At 45.0% G+C, this 20,596-nt stretch overlaps 1 protein-coding gene across 8 annotated transcripts in view; it reads right to left on the reverse strand.

Moving 5' to 3' along the window:
* The window catches only part of CADPS (calcium dependent secretion activator), a 480,039-nt gene that overhangs the window by 254,969 nt on the left and 204,474 nt on the right, over nucleotides 1-20,596 (reverse strand). For all 8 annotated transcript variants that reach the window (XM_073811329.1, XM_033865233.2, XM_033865230.2 and 5 more), the window contains exon 4: nucleotides 12,098-12,178. In XM_073811329.1, the coding sequence (XP_073667430.1) occupies nucleotides 12,098-12,178 (81 nt within the window). The remainder of the gene's footprint in view (nucleotides 1-12,097; nucleotides 12,179-20,596) is intronic.

Below are 20,596 nucleotides of genomic sequence, written 5' to 3' on the forward strand. Positions count from 1 at the left end.
GGGAGGAGCTGGGGGCAGTCTTGTCCTGGTGTAACTGCCTGTGTAACTGTCCTGGTGTAACTGCCTGTCATCTGACTACTCAAAAGAAAGAACGTGAAACTTGGAATTAAAGCACTCGGCTTTCTACTTACTAGCTGCGTCAACTTTGATACGTCACTTAAACTCTTTGATGTGCCTGAACTGCGGAGAATCATCGTTAACTCGCAGGATCATTTGTCACAGGTCTAAATGAGAGTTCACGTGAATTGCATAGCCAGGGCAAATTAATAAAGGACTGATCAGCAGAGAGAGAGGTCAGGATGCAGAAAGGTGAAGTCCTGGGTGAAGGGCATGTTGGATCTTTGGATTGGGGCCATGGGGAAATGAGGCTCTATGTTTGGGAAGGCATTTTGTAATGGTAGTGTGCATAGTGGTTAAGAGAGAAGGTTCTGGTCAGTGAATGAGCTTGGCCAAGGCCTCTAATGTCTGTGCTTCAGCCGCCTCTATGACATGGGGATACTGGGAGCACCCTTCTCATAAAGTTGTTGGAGGATTAGGTAGGTTCTCAAATGTAAAATGCTTAGAAGAGAGTTGGGCACATGGTAAACACCGCATAAGCAAGTTATTTTGCACACAACTTCGAGGGGCTCCCAATTCATAATGAGCACCCCACCCAGAGCCCTACCTTGTCGGTACCACCCTCCCTCAGTGATGTATCTCTAGCATCCATGTGTTCACCGAGACCTCACCCCCTTTCCACGGTGGACTGGTCGACTGCTCTAGGGGTTGGCCCTTGAACTAAGCGGGGCCAGTCAGAAGACTGACTCTTGAAATTGTGAATGTGAGGGGGTAATGAGAAAAGCGGAAAGAGGAGATTGGGAGAAAGATTTGAGACAGAGGTTGACTGGCTAAATGGTTTTCTATTTGGCCATCCTGGAAACACGGAGAACTGTGGAACTGCCATGTTTCCCATCTGAGAAGCAAAGAAAGATGGTCTGCAGAGAAAGAAGGAATAATGAATGGGACACACAGGCTCAAGGGAAGGGAGAAAGTCCTGACCACTTGGTGGCCCCTGGCTCCACTCCCTTCCTAGGTCTTGGCTGTACCTTGCCCATGGGCTCTGTGAGACATTCCTTGCTCCCTAGAATCAATCCCCTCTCTTAAAAGCTTCCTTGAGTTGGTGCTTCTAATTTGCAATGAAGACACTCTACCCATCTTATAATTCAGAGAACACAGTGAATTATGTATGATGGATGACATCTATCTCCAGGAATTTCTGGTTATGATATTTACAGGAGCTGACGTTTAGCCATATGGGTTGAATTGCATACCCTCAATAAAATTCACTGTGATGCTACAAATAGAAAAATCAGGGCATGCTAAAAGAAGATAAGCATGGGTGCTTTGTTTCAATATCTTTTCAGGAACTAGCCTGTATCTGAAAACTTGGTATTTAATTTTTAGTAGATGAGATACTTCTCACTCTTCCTCAGTATTAGCCGGGCTGGTTTAAGCAGAAGTAGAATTTCCTTTTCTTGGAATCCAACTAAACTGAAGGAAAAACAGTTACACAGTTGACGATCAGGAAGAAGTAGATTCAGTGTCTTGAACACCCTGAGGATCTCAGTATATTCTGTTTATCTTTGTATGTATGTTAGCTTCACTCTTTTATCTTCTTTCCCCTACACTGAAGAAATGAACATGGCTGCAGACATCTTTCTACCACTACAAGACATAGCTCTGTTGGCCTACAGTCCACAGGTCGCAGTGAAGGGGTTCATTGGTTTAGTTGCATCCATTTCTGGACCAATCACTAATGGCCGGGGCAGGCTGGGAGATGTGATTGGTTCCACTTGGGTGAGGAGTCCACTTCCAGAACCAAGTAACTGTGGCAAGGGGGCCATTGGCATGAACGAATATTGCAAAAGAAGACAGTCAATTTCCAGGAGAACAGGAGATAGTAGTGGGAAGATTCCCATAGAAATCGTCCTGAATGTTTAAATATACCCTCCACATACTTTGAAATATACCCTCCATATACTTTGCCCAAGATTTACTTTGGTTGTCTATTTCATTGTCCAAGAAACTCTAGTTCTAAGTTGTCAGTAACATCCTATTAGGTATCAAAATACCCAGTGGTGTGGGCCAAGGGAGAGAGTTTTTTTGGTTTTTTTAACATCTTTATTGGAGTATAATTGCTTTACAATGGTGTGTTAGTTTCTGCTTTATAACAAAGTGAATCAATTATACATATACATATGTCCCCGTATCGCTTCCCCCTTGCGTCTCCCTCCCTTCGACCCTCCCTATCCCACCCCTCTAGGTGGTCACAAAGCACCGAGCTGAATTCTCTGTGCTATGCGGCTGCTTCCCACTAGCTATCTATTTTACGTTTGGTAGTGTATATATGTCCACACAGCTCTCTCACTTTGTCCCAGCTTACCATTCCCCTTCCCTGTAACCTCAAGTCCATTCTCTAGTAGGTCTGCATCTTTATTCTCGACTTGCCCCTAGGTTCTTCATGACATTTTTTTTTTTTTTTAGATTCCATATATATGTGTTAGCATACGGTATTTGTTTTTCTCTGACTTACTTCACTCTGTATGACAGACTCTAGATCCATCCACCTCACTACAAATAACTCAATTTCATTTCTTTTTATAGCTGAGTAATATTCCATTGTATTTATGTGCCACATCTTCTTTATTCATTCATCTGTCAATGGATACTTAGGTTGTTTCCATGTCCTGGCTATTGTAAATAGAGCTGCAATGAACACTGGGGTGCATGTATCATTTTGAATTATGGTTTTCTCAGGGTATATGCCCAGTAGTGGGATTGCTGGGTCGTATGGTAGTTCTATTTAGAGTTTTATAAGGAACCTCCATACTGTTCTCCATAGTGGCTGTATCAAGTGACATTCCCACCAACAGTGCAAGAGGGTTCCCTTTTCTCCACACCCTCTCCAGCATTTACTGTTTGTAGATTTTTTGATGATGGCCATTCTGATTGGTGTGAGGTGATACCTCATTGTAGTTTTGATTTGCATTTCCCTAATGATTAGTGATGTTGAGCATCCTTTCATGTGTTTGTTGGCAATCTATATATCTTTGGAGAAATGTCTATTTAGGTCTTCTGCCCATTTTTGGATTGGGTTGTTTGTTTTTTTGATATTGAGCTGCATGAGCTGCTTGTAAATTTTGGAGATTAATCCTTTGTCAGTTGCTTCATTTGCAAATATTTTCTCCCATTCTGAGGGTTGTCTTTTCGTCTTGTTTATGGTTTCCTTTGCTGTGCAAAAGCTTTTAAGTTTCATTAGGTCCCAGTTGTTTATTTTTATTTCCATTTCTCTAGGAGGTGGGTCAAAAAGGACCTTGCTGTGATTTATGTCATAGAGTGTTCTGCCTATGTTTTCCTCTAAGAGTTTGATAGTGTCTGGCCTTACATTTAGGTCTTTAATCCACTTTCAGTTTATTTTTGTGTATGGTGTTAGGGAGTGTTCTAATTTCATTCTTTTACATGTAGCTGTCCAGTCTTCCCAGTACCACTTATTGAAGAGGCTATCTTTTCTCCACTGTATATTCTTGCCTGCTTTATCAAAGATAAGGTGACCATACATGCGTGGGTTTTCTCTGGGCTTTCTATCCTGTTCCATTGATCTATATTTCTGTTTTTGTGCCAGTACCATATTGTCCTGATTACTGTACCTTTGTAGTATAGTCTGAAGTCAGGGAGCCTGATTCTTCCAGCTCCATTTTTCTTTCTCAAGATTGCTTTGGCTATTCGGGGTCTTTTGTGTTTCCATACAAATTGTGCAATTTTTTGTTCTAGTTCTGTGAAAAATGCCAGTGGTAGTTTAATACGGATTCCACTGAATCTGTAGATTGCTTTGGGTAGTATAGTCCTTTTCACAATGTTGATTCTTCCAGTCCAAGAACATGGTATATCTCTCCATCTCTTTGTATCATCATTAATTTCTTTCATCAGTATCTTATAATTTCTGCATACAGGTCTTTTGTCTCCTTAGGTAGGTTTATTCCTAGATATTTTATTCTTTTGGTTGCAATGGTAAATGGGAGAGTTTTCTTAATTTCACTTTCAGATTTTTTATCATTAGTGTATAGGAATGCTAGATTTCTGTGCATTAATTTTGTATCCTGTTACTTTACCAAATTCATTGATCAGCTCTTCTAGTTTTCTTGTATCATCTTTAGGATTCTCTATGTATAGTATCATGTCATCTGCAAACAGTGACAGCTTTACTTCTTCTTTTCCGATTTGGATTCCTTTTATTTCTCTTTCTTCTCTGATTGCTGTGGCTAAAACTTCCAAAACTATGTTGAATAATAGTGGTGAGAATGGGCAACCTTGTCTTGTTCCTGATCTTAGTGGAAATGGTTTCAGTTTTTCAACATGGAGGACGATGTTGGCTGTGGGTTTGTCATATACGGCCTTTATTATGTTGAGGTAAGGTCCCTCTATGCCTATTTTCAGGGGGGTTTTATTATAAATGGGTGTTGAATTTTGTCAAAAGCTTTTTCTGCATCTATTGAAATGATCATATTGTTTTTCTCCTTTAATTTGTTAAGATGGTGTATAACATAGATTGATTTGCATATATTGAAGAATCCTTGCGTCCCTGGGATAAACCCCACTTGATCATGGTGTATGATCCTTTTAATGTGCTGCTGGATTCTCTTTGCTAGTATTTTGTTGAGGATTTTTGCATCTACGTTCATCGGTGATATTGGCCTGTAGTTTTCTTTCTTTGTGACATCTTTGTCTGGTTTTGGTATCAGGGTGATGGTGGCCTCGTAGAATGCGTTTGGGAGTGTTCCTCCCTCTGCTATATTTTGGAAGAGTTTGAGAAGGATAGGTGCTAGCTCTTCTCTAAATGTTTGATAGAATTTGCCTGTTAAGCCATCTGGTCCTGCGGTTTTGTTTGTTGGAAAAATTTTAATCACGGTTTCAGTTTCAGTGCTTGTGATTGGTCTGTTCATATTTTCTATTTCTTCCTGGTTCAGTCTTGGAAGGTTGTGCATTTCTAAGAATTTGTCCATTTGTTCCAGGTTGTCCATCTTATTGGCATAGAGTTGCTTGCAGTAATCTCTCATGATCCTTTGCATTTCTGCAGTCAGTTGTTACTTCTCCTTTTTCATTTCTAATTCTGCTGATTTGAGTCTTCTACCTTTTTTTCTTGATGGGTCTAGTTAATGGTTTATCAATTTTGTTTATCTTCTCAAAGAACCAGTTTTTAGTTTTATTGATCTTTGCTATCGTTTCCTTCATTTCTTTTTCATTTATTTCTGATCTGATCTTTATGATTTCTTTCCTTCTGCTAAGTTTGGGGGTTTTTTTGTTCTTCTTTCTCTAATAGCTTTAGGTGTATGGTTAGGTTGTTTATTTGAGATGTTTCTTGTTTCTTAAGGTAGGATTGTATTGCTATAAACTTCCCTCTTCAAACTGCTTTTGCTGTATCCTATAGGTTTTGGGTCATCGTGTTTCACTGTCATTTGTTTTTAGGTATTTTTTGATTTCCTCTTTGATTTCTTCAGTGATCTCTTGGTTATTAAGTAGTGTGTTGTTTAGCCTCCATGTGTTTGTATTTTTTACAGATTTTCCCCTGTATTTGATATCTAGGCTCATAGCGTTGCGGTCAGAGAAGATACTTGATACGATTTCAGTTTTCTTAAATTTACCAAGGCTTGATTTGTGACCCAAGATAAGATCTGTCCTGGAGAATGTTCCATGAGCATTTGAGAAAAATGCGTATTCTGTTGTTTTTGGATGGAATGTCCTATAAATATCAATCAAGTCCATCTTGTTTAATGTGTCATTTAAAGCTTGTGTTTCCTTATTTATTTTCATTTTGGATGATCTGTCCATTGGTGAAAGTGGGGTGTTAAAGTCCCCTACTATGATTGCGTCCCTGTCGATTTCCCCTTTTATGGCTGTTAGTATTTGCCTTATGTATTGAGGGGCTCCTACGTTGGGTGCATAAATATTTACGATTATTATATCTTCTCCTGGGATTGATCCCTTGATCATTATGCAGTGTCCTTCTTTGTCTCTTCTAATAGTCTTTGTTTTAAAGTCTATTTTGTCTGATATGAGAACTGCTACTCCAGCTTTCGTTTGATTTCCATTTGTATGGAATATCTTTTTCCATCCCCTCACTTTCAGTCTGTATGTGTCTCTAGGTCTGAAGTGGGTCTCTTGTAGACAGCATATATATGGGTCTTGTTTTTGTATCCATTCAGCCACTCTGTGTCTTTTGGTTGGAGCATTTAATCCATTTACATTTAAGGTAATTATCGACATGTATGTTCCTATTACAATTTTCTTAATTGTTTTGGGTTTGTTATTGTAGGTCTTTTCCTTCTCTTGTGTTTCCTGCCTAGAGAAGTTCCTTTAGCACTTGTTGTAGAGCTGGTTTGGTGAGGCTGAATTCTCTTAGCTTTTGCTTGTCTGTAAAGGCTTTAATTTCTCTATCAAATCTGAATGAGATCCTTGCTGGGTAGAGTAATCTTGGTTGTAGGTTTTTCTTCTTCATAACTTTTAATATGTCCGGCCACTCCCTTCGGCTTGCAGAGTTTCTGCTGAAAGATCAGCTGTTAACCTTATGGAGATTCACTTTTGTGTTATTTGTTGTTTTTCCCTTGCTGCTTTTAATATTTTTTCTTTGTATTTAATTTTTTTTTAAAGTAAGAGTGCTTGTTTATTTATTTATGGCTGAGTTGGGTCTTCATTGCTGTGCGAGGGCTTTCTCTAGTTATGGCGAGCAGGGACGACTCTTCGCTGCGGTGCGCGGGTTTCTCATTGTGGTGGCTTCTTCTGTTGCGGAGCATGGGCTCTAGGCATGCGGGCTCAGTAGTTGTGGCTCGCAGGCTCCAGAGCGTTGGCTCAGCAGTTGTGGCTCACAGGCTTAGTTGCTCTGCAGCATGTGGGATCTTCCCGGACCAGGGATCGAACCCGTGTCCCCTGCATTTACAGGTGGATTCCCAACCACTGTGCCACCAGGGAAGTCCCTGAATTTTTTTTTTTTTTTTTTGCAGTATGCGGGCTTCTCACTGTTGTGACCTCTCCCGTTCCGGACGCGCAGGCTCAGTGGCCATGGCTCACGGGCTCAGCCACTCCGCGGCATGTGGGATCCTCTGGGACGGGGGCATGAACCCGTGTCCCCTGCATCAGCAGGCGGACTCTCAACCACTGCGCCACCAGGGAAGCCCCCCTGTATTTAATTTTTGATAGTTTAATATGTGTCTTGGTGTGTTTCTCCTTGGATTTATCCTGTATGGGACTCTCTGTGCTTCCTGGACTTGATTATTTCCTTTCCCATATTAGAGAAGTTTTCAACTATAATCTCTTCAAATATTTTCTCAGTCCCTTTCTTTTTCTCTTCTTCGTCCGGGACCCCTATAATTCGAATGCTGGTGCATTTAACATTGTCCCAGAGGTCTCTGAGACTGCCCTCAATTCTTTTCATTCTTTTTTCTTTATTCTGCTCTACAGTAGTTATTTCCACTATTTTATCTTCCAGGTCACTTATCCGTTCTTCTGCCTCAGTTATTCTGCTGTTGATCCCTTCTAGAGAATTTTTAATTTCATTTACTGTGTTGTTCATCACTGTTTGTTTGCTCTTTGGTTCTTCTAGGTCCTTGTTAAATGTTTCTTGTATTTTCTCCATTCTATTTCCAAGATTTTGGATCATCTTTACTATCATTACTCTGAATTCTTTTTCAGGTAGACTGCGTATTTCCTCTTCATTTGTTTCGTCTGGTGAGTTTTTTACCTTGCTCCTTCATCTGCTGTGTGTTTCTCTGTCTTCTCATTTTGCTTAACTTACTGTGTTTGGGGTCTCCTTTTTGCAGACTGCAGGTTCATAATTCCCATTGTTTTTGGTGTCTGTCCCCTGTGGCTAAGGTTGGTTTAGTGGGTTGTGCAGGCTTCCTGATGGAGGGGACTAGTGCTTGTGCTCTGGTGGATGAGGCTGGATCTTGTCTTTCTGGTGGGCAGGTCCACGCTGGTGGTGTGTTTTGGGGTGTCTGTGAGCTTATTATGATTTTAGGCAGCCTCTCTGCTGATGGATGGGGTTGTGTTCCTGTCCTGCTAGTTGTTTGGCATAAGGTGTCCAGCACTGTAGCTTGCTGGCTGTTGCGTGGAGCTGGGTTTTGGCGTTGAGATGGAGATCTCTGGGAGATTTTTGCTGTTTGATATAACGTGGAGCTGGGAGGTCTCTTGTGGACCAGTGTCCTGAACTTGGCTCTCCCACCTCAGAGGCACGGCCCTGACACCTGGCTGGAGCACCAAAATCCTGTCATCCACACAGCTCAGAATAAAAGGGGTAAAAGAAAGAGATAAAAAAAGAAGAAGATAAAATAAAGTAAAAATAAAATAAAATAAATTTATTAAAGTAAAAAATAATTATTAAGAAAAAAATTTTAATAAGTAAAAAAGAAAAAAAAGGACAGAACCTAGGACAAATGGTAAAAGCAAAGCTATACAGACAAAATCACACACAGAAGGATACACATACACACTCACGAAAAGAGAAAAAAGGAAAAAAAATATATATATATCGTTGCTCCCAAAGTCCACCTCCTCAATTTGGGATGATTCGTTGTCTATTCATGGATTCCACAGATGCAGGGTACATCAAGTTAATTGTGGAGCTTTAATCCGCTGCTCCTGAGGCTGCTGGGAGATATTTCCCTTTCTCTTCTTTGTTCACACAGCTCCTGGGGTTCAGCTTTGGATCTGGCCCCGCTTCTGCGTGTAGGTCGCCTGAGGGCGTCTGTTCTTCGCTCAGACAGGACAGGGTTAAAGGAGCCGCTGATTTGGGGGCTCTGTCTCACTCAGGCCGGGGGGAGGGAGGGGCACGGAGTGCAGGGCGAGCCTGCGGCGGCAGAGGCCGGTGTGACATTGCACCAGCCTGAGGCACGCCGTGCGTTCTCCCGGGGAAGTTGTCCCTGGATCCCTGGATCCCAGGACCCTGGCGGTGGCGGGCTGCACAGCCTCCCCAGAAGGGGGGTGTGGAGAGTGACCTGTGCTCGCACAGAGGCTTCTTGGTGGCGGCAGCAGCAGCCTTAGCGTCTCATGCCCGTCTCTGGGGTCCGCGCGGTTAGCCGCGGCTCGCGCCCGTCTCTGGAGCTCCTTTAAGCGGCGCTCTGAATCCCCTCTCCTCGCGCGCCAGGAAACACAGAGGCAAGAAAAAGTCTCTTGCCTCTTCAGCAGCTCCAGACTTTTTCCTGGACTCCCTCCCGGCCAGCCATGGTGCACTAACCCCCTGCAGGCTGTGTTCACTCCGCCAACCCCAGTCCTCTCCCTGCGCTCCTACCGAAACCTGAGCCTCAGCTCGCAGCCCCGCCCGCCCCGGCGGGGGAGCAGACAAGCCTCTCGGGCTGGTGAGTGCCGGTCGGCCCCCATCCTCTGTGCGGGAATCTCTCCGTTTTGCCCTCCGCACCCGTTGCTGCGCTCTCCTCCGCGGCTCCGAAGCTTCCCCCTCCGCCACCCGCAGTCTCCGCCCGCGAAGGGGCTTCCTAGTGTGTGGAAACCTTTCCTCCTTCACAGCTCCCTCCCTCTGGTGCGGGTCCCATCCCTATTCTTTCGTCTCTGTTTTTTCTTTTTTCTTTTGCCCTACCCTGGTACGTGGGGAGTTTCTTGCCTGTTGGGGGGTCTGAGGCCTTCTGCCGGTGTTCAGTAGGTGTTCTGTAGGAGCTGTTCCACATGTAGATGTATTTCTGATGTATTTGTGGGGAGGCAGGTGATCTCCGCGTCTTACTCTTCCGCCATCTTGAAGCTCCTCGCGAGAGTTCTTTGATCTTTGTTCAGAAATGAGCAACTTGGCGCACTATGTAACAGTTGTTCACCCATGGTCTTTTAAAAATTAAAATTAGCTTACGCAAGTTTCTAAAATTATCATGTTAAGCCTTAAAAGTAAACAAGACAACTAAAATAAAGGTGCCATGAGCTTGTTTTTGAAGTGTGTGTGTGTAAAATTTTCTTTAAGTGGCACGAATACTTATTAGTTGGGGATATAATAGTTGCCTAAGGGCAGGGCATGGACCAAATGACCTCTATTTTCTGGATAATCTGCTGAGGAGGTGCTGAATTTAGAGAAGTACATTCCGAAGCCTTATTGATGTTTACTCCCACATTAAGCAGGATTTTCAAATATAAGAGCCTTTTACACTACCTTTAGCCAGAGAACTACATACTACTTTTAGCCAGACGACCCGACCATAAACTTTGAAGGTGTCCAAGAACAAGATGCAGAACGTTTCAACACACGAAAGGGGATTTTCCTGCTTGAGCACGAAAAGGGATTTTCCTGCTTCTTGGAGTCTCTCCTCAGTTTCTCTTCCAGTAGAATTCCTTTCCACGGGTACAAATCCTGAGATGCTTCTTTCCATAGAGAGGAAGGCTGAACACCAAGCTCCACCCTGTGCTCATCCTTCCCCACACTCCGACCCCCATTTTTAAATTTTGCACGTAGGGTGAGCCCAGTCCTGATACTTAGACTTGAGTGAAGGGTCCACCGTAGCCTCTTAACTAGTACCTCTCATGTCCAGCCTAGATTTTCCCATCTCTAAAACAAGAATAACAAATGCCCCTATGGAACTGTTTGGAGGATGGAATGAGATGGCATATGTAAAGCATGTAACATGCTTGACGCAGAGTCAGTGCTGAAGAAATGCCACTAGCACGATTACTGTTAACACAAATGGTAGAACAGTTAGAATAGGAGATAGGGGCTTCCCTGGTGGCGCAGTGGTTGAGAGTCCGCCTGCCAATGCAGGGGACACAGGTTCGTGCCCCGGTCCGGGAAGATCTCACATGCCACGGAGTGGCTGGGCCCGTGAGCCATGGCCGCTGAGCCTGCGCGTCCGGAGCCTGTGCTCCGCAACGGGAGAGGCCACAACAGTGAGAGGCCCGCGTACCGCAAAAAAAAAAAAAAAGAACAGGAGATAATGCTTAGGCTCCCAGTCCTCAACAGGGAGACATCCCAACCCTGGAGCAATCCCATCTACTGGGAGACTCAGACATGTAAATGAATAGTCACCATTCAGTGAACTGTCATAATAAAAGTTTACACGTGGCAAGAAGAAAGCACAAAGTGGGCAGGATGAGCTCAGCTCTTAGACAAGGGATTTTCAGTTGAGGACTGAAGGCTGAGTAGGAGAACTTGCTAAGTGCAGGAGAGGAGAAAGGTCAATCCACATTGAAACACTAGTGGCTACAAAGGCACTGAGGTTGGAAAGGGCCTGGGATATTCAGAGGGAGACATTCTGTAGAGCTGGAATGGGGAGCTCTGGTGGGAAAGTTGTGGGAGGTGAGGCCAATAAAGAAGGATATGGTCTGTGGATTAAGAGCCTTGAGTATCATTCTAAAGCACTGAGATCTTGTTCTGGGGACACTGGAGGGTTCTATTGAAGGATTTGGAGGCTCTGTTATGAGATGTTCATATATGAGGTTTCGAATGATGATTACATGCAGGATGGACAGGACACAGGGAGGGAGTGAAGCCAGGGATATACCCACTAGGAGGCTATTGTAAGATCCAGGCGTGGAAGATGAGGGGCCTGAATCAAAGCACTAGCAGTGGTGCCGGAAACCAGTAAAGGGATCTGGCCCACATTTGGGAGGCAGAATCAAGAAGCCAGGTGGCAGACGGGAGTGTGGAGTGTTCTGGGGAGGAAAGAGAAATTGACAGTGACTGGGAGGTTTCATCCATGGTAACTGCGTGGAGGCCACGTGAGGAGTCTATGCAGGTGTGTGTACTCGGCGGGCAGTTAAGATTTGGAACACATCCAACCTGAAATGCAGGCGACTGGCCACGTGGAAATGCTCGACAGACAGATGGAAATGTAAGTCTGGGACTCAGAAGAAAGGTGAGGCTGGAGTTTGAGTATTGATTGGAAGATAGGAAATACATGAGCTGTGTCTAGGACACTTGCCCTGAGAAAGAAGGGTTGAGGACCCGACCAGGTGATTATCCTCTTCTTCCTGAGAAGGTAAAATTCTCAGTTTTATCTTTCCACGGCCCTTAACGATCAGTGCACTTCCGGTGTGGGGCTCTGGCCCGGTCCCCCAGCACATGTCCCCAGCGTTTCCTTACCCTGGCTATTTGGTCTGCCATTTGGAGACGTCCGTCCAGCTCTCGTCGGATCTGGGCCGCTTGCTCATCTGGATTGTCCAGCTGCACAAAAGCACAAATGTGGAGACTTTCAGTTTGGGTGACAAAAGCCAAGGAACTCATGACTTGACACCCAGCTACTCTGTGCCCCCACAGACCTATTCCACTAAAACGTAAGAATCGTGGGACACACAAATCCAGTTTGAGGGAAATCCCAAGTTAAATCGTTTTAAGGAGAATGTGATGGGGTAGGCAGGCTGTTGCTAAGAAAGACATCTAAATGCACTTGAATAAGAACCACCTCTGAACTTCTAGGCAGCAGTGCTTCTAATGAGGGCCTGACGCAGCTCTCCTGTTTTGGGGTCCAGCGAAGAAGTGTTTACAGGGCAGACGTACAAGGAAGGAGATGGTAATATAACTGTTAGTATCGTACCGAGCGGACATAGTCCGCATCCATGGCGCCTACGTGGCATATATCCTGCTGCTCTCCCACCCCTGGACCGTGGATGATTAGTTAATCATTGCATCCTTTCTCTCTGAGCCCTGAGACCTTTTCAACAAGTACTCCAAATGGCTGCTACCTCTCAGTTGGTGTTGATATCTTATATACGCTACTAGGTATAAAACAGATAACTAATGAGAAGCTACTGTATAGCACATAGTTCCCTCTACTCAATGCTCTGTGGTGACCTAAATGGGAAGGAAATCCAAAAAGGAGGGGATATATATATACGTATAGCTGATTCACTCTGCTGTACAGCAGAAACTAACACAACATTGTAAAGCAACTATACTGTAACAAAAATTACTTTAAAAAATTAAGCAGTAAAGTGGAAGTAGGTGCGAGCCTCCTTCTCCTAACGAATTGAATGCATGCATTAGAAACTACACAGAGTATGCTTCAACGGGAGGCCATCCGTAATCTGCTTGTGAAATTTGCACTTAGATAGTTACCCACTCAGGTGATTTTTGCCACATCTACATTAAATTTACATCTGGCTTAAAAAAAAAAAAAAGAAATCTATCTTTGTCTTCTCTGATGGGTAGACAATTCGCTAACTTCTCTAGTGTCAGTTTTCCGATCCATAGAATGAAGGGGTTGGTTATGTAATCTCCATCATCCCTCTCCCATCTTTCTATAAATCTATGAAAGACATTGGCAAATATTTCTACGAAGGTCCATATAATTAACACTCTAGGCTTGGAGGGCCATAAGATCTCTGTTGCAGTGACTCACATCTTCCAATGAGATGTGAAAATGGACACAGGCAACACGTAAATGAATGAGCACTGCTGTGTTCCAATAAAATTTTATGCACAACAGGTGGCGGGCCATAGTTACTGATCCCTGCTCTAGGAACTGAAGTGCTCTCTTTACTTCCAAGCAAGCCTAGCGTTATACGTCAAGCTGTAATTGAGTCTGCTTTGTTCAGTACCTGATAAATTATTTTATTCACAGAAAAGTTTAATAAGTAGGGAACAGTGACATTCAAATGGGATGTACTGTATTCTTCTTTTCAGAACAGATTAACTCACAACAAAAAGTAGATAAAGAAATATGTGAGTTTTCTAAGTCCCTTTCTCTTAAAAGCCATTTTTATTCAGAAATCTGAAAAGTATGGAATTTTATTCAGATATTTGAAAATGAAAACCCAGCTCCATGCTTAAAAAAGAATCTAATCTATGCTATGAAGTGGTATAGAAAATAAGTTATTTCTAATATGATGTAAATAAGAACACTGGACACTTTATGGTCATAGTTTTGAAGCATCATGAATAGTCTTCTTGGGTTTGTTATACAAAACATAAAAATCTATCTGGCTTTCTGCTCTGCATTTTTATCACCCTGTTCAACTCAGGAGTTGCCTTATCTTCTTTTTCCCACAGTTTTGATAAGCAGGACTGTTTTCTAGATCATAAAGATGGGATTGTTACTTTTGGTCATATATTCTAAAGTAGCATTTCCAAACGGGTGTTCTGCTGAACAACACCCTTATTACAGACTCCAGAAGAAAGGATCGAGAAGGGCTCCAAAAGAAGGGCTAGAGGGTTTCCCTGGTGGCGCAGTGGTTGGGGGTTCGCCTGCCGGCGCAGGGGACACGGGTTCGTGCCCCGGTCCGGGAAGATCCCACATGCCGCGGAGCGGCTGGGCCCGTGAGCCATGGCCGCTGAGCCTGCGCGTCCGGGAGCCTGTGCTCCACAACGGGAGAGGCCACAACAGTGAGAGGCCCGCGTACCGCAAAAAAAAAAAAAAAAAAAAAAAAAAAAGAATGGCTAGATAAGTTTGTAAAATGCTGTGTCGAAATGCACAAAATCTCTGAGAAGCTCAGCAGTAAGGAAATCTGTCAGATTTTGACCAACTCAACTATTATTTAACTTAAATTTTTATTTTTTGCATAACGCCCAGAGAACATGAGTTGGAAATCCTGTTCTAAATAAATCAAGAGAACCACTGGAGAGCGTTCACACCACTAACCAGTGGTCCCTCCATCACCACTTGCAATAGGCACACGTGGGAAACATGGTATCCTCCGTGCTGGTTTTAAGCTCCAATGAACTGTTTTTATTCTATTCCCTTGGAAGCCCAAGACTTCTTCATACCCAGGTGCAAACCCACTGGGAACACTCAGAAATATCCTGTTCAAAATACATATGCAAAGAAAACATCTGACTACTTCACTGAGAAGAAGCAAAATGATTCGGTTAGGGGCTAAAGTTGGGGGGGTTCTGTCAGAAGATATGATGCTCGAGGTTAAAAGTGAAAAGAAAAAACAACCCAACAGAACCATCCCCATTATGAAATTTCTCAGAGGTGTCTGAATTCTCCCACTGGCCTCACCAAATACAATTAGAAACAGCAGAGGATGCCAGCAGTGAAGATGAGCAGGCTACGTCTACACAAAGCTTCATTCATTGGTTCATTTATTCATTCATCAAATTTTTATGGAATGTCTTGCTATGCATGATACTGGAATACAGAAAGGAACAAGACAGACCCAGTTCCTGCCTCCACGGAACTTAAATCTAACAAGAACAGGTATGGCTATTTGAATAATCTGGGCACAAAACAGAGGGGATTAGCATTTATTGATGTCTATTTCAAGACCAGGGACTGTATGACCTATATTAAAGCCTTCTCTAAGGGGTCCCAAGAAATAGATGTTAACGTGCATTCTCCCAGGAAAAGGATTCTGGGGTCAAGAGACACTGCTCCTTCCTGAAAATTTATAATACGTATTAGCATAATTAAGATTCGAAGAAATTCTAGAGTAAATCATCTTGTTTAACTGTGTTTAACTTTGCCTTTGACACAATTTTTTCACTGAAGACAAGTATTTCACAGAGCAGTTTGAGAAATTCCCAAGTAAAACAACTTTATGAGGTATGTACCGCTATTATTCCCATTTGACAGACGAGGACACCAAGTCTCTATAAGGTTCAGGAATGTGGTAAAGTGGCATGAGCCATTTGAAATGGGAGTTGGCTCTGCCTCAGACTGGAACTCTTCTGTTCTGCTTTATGTTGACTTTCTTCTTTAGTGTATTGTTTTGGTTTTCTAATTGGCCCTGACAACTAACTCCACACTCCTACGTGGTTCAGTTTACTACAAAGAGCTGCCACTCAGGGGCAGAGAAATGTCTACTGTCCACTTCCTATCATGACTGGTTTCTTCTGGGGAGGCTGTTGCAGTGCAAGAGCCCTACCTAAGAAATAACAGTAATGGGTAGGTTCTTAACCTGGCTTTGCCACTTAGTAGCTGTGTGACCTTGGGCAAGTTACTTAACCTCTCTGTGCTCAGGCCTCCTCATCTGATTAATCAGTATAATAAGTCTACCCCAAAGCTGTCATGAGGATTCACTGAGACCACAGATATAAAGCTTTCAGCCCAGTGCCTGGCATTCAGCAAACCCTCAGGAAACAGTGGCTGCTGTTTGCGTTATTAGAACAGCCCACGCTGGCTGTATTTCTGACGCGGTCCACAATGGGGCATCAAAGATTCAGGTGAGAAAGTGCCAGATGGGCTAGTGTCCTTCCCTGGTGTGGATGCGGGGTCTTGGTGTGATAGTCTGTGTCCGGAGAGGAAGGTGATGGGGGCTTCCATCTCTGGATGAATTTCTTTGGCTTCTCAGTGTATCCTACTTTCTCCAGGGTCAAGTCCTTTGCTCCATTAGACTTTAATTAGCAGGAGTGACCAGAAGGAGGACGCTGCTGCCTGAGAGCTAATGAGCTGAAGGGAAGATGGAAACAGAAATGCAACCGAAGCTCCCTAAAATAGCCTGGTGTGAGAGAGAAGGCCATCCTCCATCAAAAGCCTTGACAGCCCCGCTCTATGAAACCCCCCCAAATAAAGAGAAATCAAGTAATTACCTTTCAACTGCTGGAAAGAAAAGGCCAGAGAGTGAGCTTCCATGGAAACGAGGTTCTGTTTACCTCATTGGTCTTTTCCACTGAGGAAAGGAAAGATCCCCTGGCGAACCAGGCCAAGGGCAAACTTTCCCGGGGACAGCTCATTGGGGTTAAAATATGCCATGTGCAAGAAGGCTTTTCACCTAATTAGCCAAATAATCTTCCTACTAGCGGAGGTCAAACAGAGGCACTGTGGTTGTTTTGATTTGCCAGCCAAGCAAAGGGAACTATTTCCTTGGGCTCTTCTTTTAAAGTGATGGAGAACTCAGCTCGGTGCTGGGTAAGCGCAGACAGGTACCACCTAAGCCACAGGTTCAAGCCCATCCCGAGGTCTGGGATTCTCTCCACTCACAGCTGTGTCCCTTCGGTCAGTGCAGACATGAGAACCCGGACCAGCATCGCTGTCGGGCTCGTTCGCCCTGGCAGGAGCACCGCGCGGTGGAGGACCCCGTACGGGGGAGTCTGCAGCCAGCTATCCCACTACCTGGTATGCAAGACCTTGTTATGCCTCTTAACCTCTTTGAGCCCCGGTTTCTTCGACTGTAGAGGGGGGACCATTTTTATCTTGCATGGCTACTGAGAGGACTGAATGAGACCATGTGTTTCAAAGGAAGTCAGGCCTCCTTGGGTCCAAATCTCGGCTCTGCAATTTCCTTACTCAAAGGGATCACACAGGTGGCTGAACCTCTCTAAGCCTCAGCTTCCTTGTCTGTAAAACGGGGGAGAACATAAGAGACCTACCTCAGTGTGTTGACAGAAGGATGGAGTGGGGTGATCACGTATGCACAGCACCTAGTGTGGCGCTGGCACGTAGCAGGTCCTATAGCTTAGCAACGAGTTTCTAGAATGATCCCTTTTGAGGGTGGGCGCTCATCAGATGTTCACTCCCCTCCCTGCCCTTTGAGATTTATGAAAGAAACCAGGGGAGCCCTGGCGTGGACGGGAGGTGCCTGCGTGCTGGTCACGCTTTACCCTTAGCTGGCGGATCTCGGGCCAAGGTCACGACCTCTCTGTCCACAGCCCCTTCATGTGATAAATGAGAAACCCTAAGTGATTATGTTGCAGGAGTCTCTGAAAAGCCTAGACGAGCATTTCTCAAAGTTATATTCTGGGGAAGCCTGGTCCCGCAGATCCTCTATGAGAAAGGGTTCTGTGGCCAAATAAAATCTCCCTCTCTCCCCTTCCTGGAGAAGCCACAAGACACATTGGTGAGAAATGTTACACAAAGGCAAGCTTGTGTGGGCCCATATTTCCCAAACTTCTCTGAACACGTGGGTAATACGTTTGAACACCCCGGCATACTTTGGGCTAAGCTCACCGAGGCAATTCTCTCATGTGCTTCATTTCTCTCATGTCCACGGACAGAATTTTGGAGGGAGAGATAGAGGCAGGTAGGAAGCAACCCCACTAAGTAAATAGGTCTATATCTCAGTGAAAAGGGAATGCCCATCCGGGAACACCCTGTCTGACCTCTGGGGTGATGGAGATATCATCTCAGGGCCCAGGCATGCAGCCTCGTCATTAACCCCAAAGCCCTGGGCCTTGACAGTGTGCCTGGGTACCGGCTTTCCCTAGGGATGCCTCAGTTCTCTGGGGCTTACACATTATGATGCTGGGGAGGCGAGTCCAACTCTGGACCCGTCCAAAGTCATCACTGTTTCTACCACCAGGTAGCCTGCGATCAAGCAAAGAGAGGACATGATTCAAATATGCAGAAAATTGAAATAAACAGGCAGGTTACTTGATGCATTGTTTGAGTAACTGTTCTGATTTCTGAACAAGTCTCTAGGCCTCGGCCTCAAAGCAAATGGACCAAGCTCAGCCTCAGGACTATACTGACATGATCCAGGACTGTGGCTGGAAGGAGATTTAAAGGTGCCGCAGTGACCTCAAGTTGGGGTGGAGGCCCTGCTGAGCTCTGTGGCCTGTCAGACACCACCTCCCCACTCAGTCCGCTGCACAGGGTCCCCACTGGGGCTTCTGGAAGGGTTTGCTTTCTCCTGCTGCCAGATCTTTGCACATCCTGTCCCCCACACCTGGAACACTCTCCCTTGTCTCCCCCATTGGCTGGTAACCCTAACCCTAACCTCCTTCATCCTTCAGCTTTGCAGCAAAGTCTTTTCTGACCCCTCCAGACTCGGCGCGTTTCTCCTGTCATATGTTCTCCTGGCACTGTGCACCTCTCCTTTATTAGCGTTTATTGCAATTTTAATTTTACATCCACTCATGTGATTGTGTGATGTCTACCTACCAGACTGTAAGCTCTGTGAGGACAGGTGCATGTGATTTCGCTCACCTCTGCATCCCCGGCACCTAGCCTAGCACCAAATACAGAGTGGGCTCTGATGACTGCATGGCCAACTGAAGGACTGAGTCAATTAACTGTGACCCAGAAGGAAAGCGGCCCACCCACAGTAACACCATCATCAGTGAGAGAGCTGGGACCATGTTCCCAACCTGCTCACTTCTATGCTATGTCTTGCTGCTTAGCAGCTGCATCCTGGGAAGTGCCAGTTTCTGCAGAAATAGGTAAAGACTGAACTTGGCTGGCCTATAACCAGTCACATCACTGATAAAGCATCCTTAATTCCAGACTGTGGGGGACTGAGGCAGGTGGGCCTGTCAGCAGCTGCGGTGCAAGCCACCTGCCGACCTGGGTTGAGCTCCATCTGTTCCCCTTGTTTCCCCTTTACTTCCCAGCCTGGTCCCTCGGTGCCCACGGATTCGTGTCTGAGCAGGAGGTGCGACTGCGGAGGAGGGTAGAGGCGCCTCCCATACGGCACTCTCATCAGTGGCACGGCCCCCCTTTCCTCCAAAGCCCTGTGTTTTTTATCCTCCTTCAGACACAAACTGCTCCAGCCAATGGTGCCTTCCTGGTGCACTGCAGTCTGGAAAGTTACAGCTGCGACAGTGTCAGTTCCCAATCAGGGGATATGGGTGCCCGAGCTCCAGCCTCAAGAAGGCACTGAACTTTGGATGTTGGCTACGTTATTGCATTCAGTGCCTGGCTGCCACTTCCCAACTCCTGTCCTGCCATCTCTTACAGCCTGTCTCTCCTTTCTCCACCTCTAAGGTGGAGGCTGTAGAATAGCGTCAGACCTCTCTTGTCTAGGATCAGTTGTTGCCTTTCCACTCTGAAGCCGAGCAACATTGAACAAGTTATTAGGTCTCTCCACGTCTTCACTTTTAATTTTTTCAACTCCCTTAACTCTACAGCGGGAATAATAATGAGAATACCTCCCTCGTAGGATTGATAAGAGGTTAAATGAGACGGTATGTGTATGATGCTAAGCAGGGTGCCTGGCATGCAGTCACTTTCTGTAAATCTTAGCAGCTATTAGCACGTGGCATTCCGCAGCACAAATTCTTCACCCTCACACAAATTCTGATTCTAATAACACTTCAAGTGGCAGAACAGTTTTCCCCAGCTTTCAGGTAGGAAACCATGCTTCAAAAGATGAAGTAGGGCTTCCCTGGTGGTGCAGTGGTTGAGAGTCCGCCTGCCGATGCAGGGGACACGGGTTCGTGCCCCGGTCCGGGAAGATCCCACATGCCACGGAGCGGCTGGGCCCGTGAGCCATGGCCGCTGAGCCTGCGCGTCCGGAGCCTGTGCTCCGCAACGGGAGAGGCCGCAACAGTGAGAGGTCCGCGTACCGCAAAAAAAAAAAAAAAAAAAAAAAAGATGAAGTAGTTTGTCGGTAGTTTCAGAGATAGGTGAATCTGCACAGAGGGGACAATCCTGAGAAAACAGAGCATTGATTTTAGAATCAGAAAACCTTAAGATCAAACCCCACCTTTGTCACACACTCACTGTGTGACCAGGGCCAGGGAACTCTACCTCTCTGAGCATCTATACCTGGAGCTCTAAAATAATACCCTCAGAGGACTACTGTAATGATAATCGTAACAGACATTTCCACACTCTAGGGGTTCGACATATTGTAGGTTTACTATTACTTCTATTATTATCACTGGGGATGAATCTGATGAAATCTGCAGCCATGCCTCTGATGTAAGTCTTCACTGGGGCTCTTTTCCAAGGTTATTTGTGGAGTTTGATGTCCTGTGCACACA

Source organism: Tursiops truncatus, chromosome 10 (assembly GCF_011762595.2).
Source record: "Tursiops truncatus isolate mTurTru1 chromosome 10, mTurTru1.mat.Y, whole genome shotgun sequence".
Taxonomy (NCBI): Eukaryota; Metazoa; Chordata; class Mammalia; order Artiodactyla; family Delphinidae; genus Tursiops; species Tursiops truncatus.